Source organism: Octopus bimaculoides, chromosome 28, assembly GCF_001194135.2.
Source record: "Octopus bimaculoides isolate UCB-OBI-ISO-001 chromosome 28, ASM119413v2, whole genome shotgun sequence".
Lineage (NCBI taxonomy): Eukaryota > Metazoa > Mollusca > Cephalopoda > Octopoda > Octopodidae > Octopus > Octopus bimaculoides.
In genome coordinates this window covers 15,818,606-15,825,172 of record NC_069008.1, presented here as the reverse complement: position 1 = coordinate 15,825,172, position 6,567 = coordinate 15,818,606, and the positions used below count along the sequence as shown (strand labels likewise).

Here is a 6,567-nt window from a genome sequence, read left to right as displayed (position 1 = left end):
CCACCCACTCACACGTACTCACAGACACAAACACGCATGCGCGCTCACGCTCACTCCCACACACAACACATACACATGCATGGACGCGTTAAAGTTGCGATTTACCGTCATTTTAGAGTGAAATTAATTTGTCGTTGGAAAATGAAATTGTTTTGCGATACAAACCACAGGTGGCACTAAAGACATCCTGTAATGTCATATACACAGCGTATGATGTCATTGTCGTACTTGTCATCCTCGTCGTCGACGCCATCTTGAAAAGCATCGAGTTAACAGCGTTTATCAGTATTATCCGGGTGGTCGACTTACACGATTACACTCAGAATACAGGGTACATGCAACATGTTCGAGACAGAAAGGCAGAGACACTCGAGACGTTCATAATGGAATGTGTGGAAGTAAGGGTCCGTTATATTTTGAGACGAATGTGCCATTTACTACGATGTCTGATGGCTAGGCTTTATCCATGCCACTATGAGTCAATCTCATAATTTTGTGCACCCAGGGAGTGGTGTATGTAGAATTGGGATTGAGCGGGCATTTGAGATGATCGTACGGAGATGAGGCCATTACTGGCAAAGTACTGACGAAGACCATTCTCAACCGGCTGAGACCAGTTCTTACCAGAGAATCAATGTGGCTTCACGCCAGGGATATCAACCATGGACATGATCTTAACACTGCGACAGCTACAGGAGAAAGTAGTAGAGTAATACCAACCAATGTTTGTGATATGTGTGGGCTTTGCCAAAGCATTTGACACGGTGGGCTGTGAAAAACTTTCGATACAAAATTTCGGTATTTGTTGCTGTCGGAAATCACGTGTGTGTGTGTGTGTGTGTGTGTCTGTGTGTGAGCAGGTATGCATTTGTGTGATTCTGTGTGTATTTGTGTGTAACATTGTGCGTGTGCCCCAGCGTGTTCTGTTTTATGTATTTGTATTCACACACACACTCACACACACACACTCACACACACACATACATACACACACACACACACACAAACATACATACGCACACACACACACACACATAGATACACACAAACATACATACGCACACACACACACACACACACACACACAGCCATTATCGCCCATACACACCTAAATACATTCATACATTGTGCAAGTGAGGGTTTCACTATTCAACTCATCGACAAGAGAGTTAGTGGCTGTATGCGTACGTGCGCGCGCGCGCATGATTGCGCACGCACTCTACGGTGTAGTTCACTTTTCCCCTCCTTCACCGATTTCTAAGCAAATGTCGCCTTCAACATGAACTAAATGAAAATAAAGAAATAAATATTTCGTTACGGAAATTGCCGAATATTTAAACCATCAACGAAACATTGCCGAAATTTTAGATGCCAAATAAGGGAAGAAAGACTTTTTATTGATATTGAACACCGCGCATCTGAACGTTTAACCCTCTTACCTATGAGTTCAGCCTTCAGATATCTTTTCCTGTAACCCTTTAAGGTGTGGGATCCTTAAATAGAAACGCAGGTTCTTAGGGTGAGAATTTCTGATGCATGTGCATATTTTGAGTTGGAAGCCAGGAGTTGGATTTCGTTAACGCATGCGCATTGATAGCAACCTGAGAGGACAGAAATGTACTACATATTTGGAAAATTGGTGTGTGTTTGTTTGTGGCGTAGTTATCTAACTCCTCCTACATCGTTTTATTGATTTTGAGGAAACTTGACACATGAGTAGAACTCATGTCTGGAAACCTCGTGACATACTTTGATTGTTGACAGAGTCGATAATACGGCCCCTGGAAGGGATCTTTATATCTACTTCATATAACTTTTTTTTTAAACACTCAAGGGAAATAACCCATAGCACCTGCACTTACATTGGTTAGTTCTTAGCGAAGCGATCGATATTTGATTCTCTCGATCAGTGGACCTAATTCTGCATTTCACTCCGTTTTCGATTGCCAAACCTTATTATTGCATTTTCTTGATGCATGTACACTTTCAATGCCCATAACTCCGATAATTCTGCAGTTTTCCAGTTAAAAGTTTTCGATAACAGGACATAAATTTAATAAATGTGTCCAAATACAATGAGCTCAAACTTTGAATGCTTAAAATTCTTAAAAAATGAAATCAAACTTCCACACCACATTCAGTTGGGAAACCCTGTATCACTTATACTTATTTTGCAAATCATAATATTTATTGCTTATTTACAGTTCATACAACATTTTGATGAAACTAATTGAGGTATCGAATTTAGAAATATTTTACACGTCTCATTGTTTATGTTCGATTACTTTGAATATTGATTTTTTGTGTGTCCAATTTCTAATTTTTGCAGACAATATCACTTTTATACTTTATTTGACACATGAGTAGAACTCTTGTCTGGAAACCTCGTGACATACTTAGAGTGTTGAAAAAAAAATCAATAATAGGGCCCCTCCGATGGATCCTTCTATCTACTACATATTACTAATATTTTATTTAAACAACCCAAGGGAAATAACCTATACCACCTGCAGATTTTAGTGAAACGGTCAATATTTGATTCTCACGATCAGCCGACCTAATTCTACATTTTACTACTCACAGTTTTAAACTGCTAAACATTATTATTGCCTTCATTTAATTTGAATCTTAAACATGAAAGGCTTCATTCATACATTTCTATACATACGTACTTTTTTGAATGCCCACTACTCCGATAATTCTGCGTTTTTACACTTACACTTTTCCATGACAGGAGATAAATTTTTTATTCCACAGCGTATTTGTAGTGGCTTCATGAAGGCATAGCGTGGATTTGATCCTAGATTGCGAAATTTCACTTAACACTTCAACAGCGCTTTTCTCACGGTAAAACAATAGTTTTTTCTGTGAATGACAGCAGTTACATTTACCAGATGCCTTCGCTAAGCAGAATAATGTCTTTGCCACTTGACCCTTCTAACCTCTTCTAGGCCACCAGGTGTTGGAATGGAGATAACAGACCTCCAACGAAATCATTTGTTCTCAACAATATGTCTTTCCTTCTGACTGCCTTTCGGTCGGCCTCATTTATTCATCACCTTTACCTGCAATCCCAAATTGCAAGACATTCTAGACAGCCTCTTCGAAGGTCAACACAGCAGTGATAGACATGACATAATTGCAAGAGTCTTCAACTTGAAACAGCAAAAACTTTTGTGGCTGCTCAAAGATGGTAAAATCTTTGATGATCTCAATGCTTCGATGTACACAATTGAATGGCAGAAATGGGGTCTGCTTCATTCGCATACCCTCATATGGTGCAAGGAGAAGATACGTCCAGATTCGATTGATGACATCATTTCTATGGAGTTCCCAAACCCAGAGCAAGATGCTCAGCTCTACAACATTGTGAAGAAACACATGATGCACGGGCCCTGTGGAAGCTTTAACCCTTCGTCTCCTTTGCATGGAGAATAATATGTGCAGCAAAAGGTTCCCCAGACCATTCATTCAAGAAACACGAACTGGACATGGCGGTTATCCACTCTACAGGCGGCGCAAACCTGAACACGGCGATTATGCTGCAACACTGAAGACACACCAGCAAGAGGTTGAAGTTGACAACAGATGGATTGTGCCATATAACAAACTCCTGTCGAAAATGTTTGAGGCACACATCAACGTCGAATCATGTAATTCTGTAAAGAGCATAAAATACATCTGCAAATACATCAACAAGGGGTCCGATATAGCAGTTTTTGGAGTCAATGCGCATGAACAGCAAACGGATGAAATAAGACGTTATCTATTGGGAGGATACAGATCATCAAACGAGGCGATTTGGCTTCCCACTTTGCAGACGGTATCCAATGGTTGTGAATCTAGCTGTTCATCTTGAAAGCGGACAGCGTGTCTATTTCAAAGGGAGATAATGCTCAACAGCAATTTCAACAACCCCCGCAAAACAGCTCTTAAGGCTTTCTTCGAAAATTTTGCCCGATCCCTGTTTTATGTTGAATTACCTGTCTATTATACCTGGTCAGGAAAACAATGGGCAAAACGTATAAATGGAACTCCAGTTATCGCCTATGAGGCAGAAGAGATATTTCAAAGCAATGCTATTGGGAGAGTTTATACAGTCCATCTAAATCCGAGAGAAAAAAGGAAAACAGGACAAGTAACACACAGAACGACCCTTCATCATTTGTCGGCTGTCTATCTATCTACTCCTCACTTCGAGCATGTTTGTGTGTTTGTGTTTGTTCCCACCCCCACCATCGCTTGACAATCGATGCTGGTGTGCTTATGTCTCCGTAACATGGCGGTTCAGCGATCGATTTGCTCGACTAAAGGCGGCGCTCCAGCATGGCCGCAGTCAAATTGTCAGAGACAAGTAATAGAATAAAAGAGAGGAAGAAAGACAGACAGACAGAGAAAGAAAGAAAGAGAAAAGAAAAAAGACGGAAAGAAAGAAAGAAAAAAGCAAAGGAGGAAGAAAAGAAAGAAAGAAAGAAAGAAAGAAAGAAAGAAAGAAAGAAAGAAAGGAAAAAGAAAGAAAGAAAGAAAGAAAGAAAGAAAGAAAGGAAAAAGAAAGAAAGAAAGAAAGAAAGAAAGAAAGAAAGAAAAAAGAAAGAAAGAAAGAAAGAAAGAAAAAAGAAAGAAAGAAAGAAAGAAAGTTGTTATTTGAAAGAGGATGTGGTTCTATAGAAAGCATTTAAGCTTGTCTGAAGTGTGACCTCATTCTGCAGCCGAAATGCCTCAGCAGTCGATTGTGGTTTAACAGTGAACCAGTTGCGTTTAGATTAACGCTTGTTGAAAAGAACTTCACTTTTACGTAATGCTATTTTAAGTAACTGGAAATATTCAGTTACTTCGTAATGCAAAAGTCATACTTCGCCGAAAATTATTTCGAAGCCAGTTGGATTTCGTTAACGCATGCGTATCTGATGTTAGTCGGGTGATGCGACAGAAATGATGTATCATACCCGGAACTATATTCCGCTCACCACATTGCTGCATCGACTACTATGGATGCTGTAAATGTAGACGGCTGTACAGGCGCTAAGTTCCATTTACCAACTGAGGAAGATTTAATGAAATGTTTCGATAAATATGACATGACACATAAACGTCGAGGTGTTGCATACATCTTCAACAACGAAAATTTTAAAGACCCAAAACTTGAAACTCGTCATGGCTCATCAAAAGACACAGAAGATTTAAAAACGGCATTAATGAGTCTTGGATTTCGTGAAGATGAAATCAACGTTTATACAGATCCAACAGTCAAGGAAATGCTCAGGGCTTTAGAAGATTTTAACGAAGATAATCCTGATATTAAAGGTAATATTGATTGCTTTATTTGTGCGATTCTGAGCCATGGAGGTGACGACGAAATTATATATGGATACGATGGTAAAATTCAGCTAGACGAATTGCTTTCTTGCCTGAGACCCGATCGCTGTCCATATTTAACAGGAATACCTAAATTATTCTTTATCCAAGCATGTCGTGGAAGTAAGATTGATGTTGGAGTCGAAAAAAACGATGCTTGTGGATTCGGATTTGAAGAAAAGCCACCAAGAATTCCAATTATGGCAGATATGTTGGTTTTCCATTCGTCGTATAAAGAATATCCGTCAATCAGGAATAAAGACAAAGGTTCGTGGTTTATGCAGACTTTAAGCAAAGTGTTGAAGAAATATGGCGCAGAATATGAAATTTTGAAACTGCTAACTGCGGTCTGTAACCATGTTGCCACTTTAGAATACCAAAGTTCGAAATATCCGGAATACAATAGCTGCAAACAAATGCCTCAGATTATGTCGACATTGCGCAAAGAACTAAAGTTTTAGCCGAGAAAGTAAAATATTTCAGGTGTGGGATACTTAAAGAGAGTCGAAGCTTCTTACGGTGAGAATTTCTGATGCATGTGCATATATGAAAAGAATATATTTTAGACACTCATACATCATTAATGCAAAGGTGTATATTTTAAGAACTCGTATATCTACAAATAAATACACTATTTCACGTGTAATACCTACAGCAGAAATTGATAAATAAATAACTAAATAATTGTTAATATTATTACAAACTTCATTTGCTTTAATGAATATCCTCTAACATTTTAAGATACTTAACTAAAACTATTTACTACCATAAATTTTACAAAGAACACCAGTGCCTTATAGGTCCATTCTAAATTTCAAAATAATTCTACGCTCTGAACATTGAACTAACATGGTTTTATATACAACTAAATATGAATAATATTAATATGTAGGTAATGTTATTCATGTGCTTTCATACATCGCTTGATTCGTAAAAGTTTGTCTGCCAAAGAGAAAGTGTTTCTTCTTTCATTGCATTAAACTATTTCAGCACCACTGTGTAATATTTTTCAATTATTCTGTTATTCTTGTTTAACTCTTGTGGATAATCTCCTAATAAAATTAGTCTCTTATTAATGTGAAGTTTCTGAATTGCTACTGAGATAATAAAATATATGTAAAGTGTGAATGAAAGATTATTATGTAATTTTGTTATAAGCAGAAAAAATTGTTGATAAAATGATCAAATTCCTAATTGCAGCGTTGGATTAAC

The 6,567-nt window shown here is 38.0% G+C and overlaps 1 protein-coding gene across 1 annotated transcript; it reads left to right on the top strand.

Annotated features, from left to right (window-relative positions):
- The first annotated feature begins 4,727 nt into the window (after positions 1 to 4,727).
- Positions 4,728 to 6,350, top strand: LOC106867126 (caspase-7). The gene has a single exon (XM_014933684.2). The coding sequence runs from the start codon at positions 4,989 to 4,991 to the stop codon at positions 5,814 to 5,816; it is 828 nt and encodes a 275-aa protein (XP_014789170.1). The 5' UTR covers positions 4,728 to 4,988; the 3' UTR covers positions 5,817 to 6,350.
- The last annotated feature ends 217 nt before the right edge of the window (positions 6,351 to 6,567 follow it).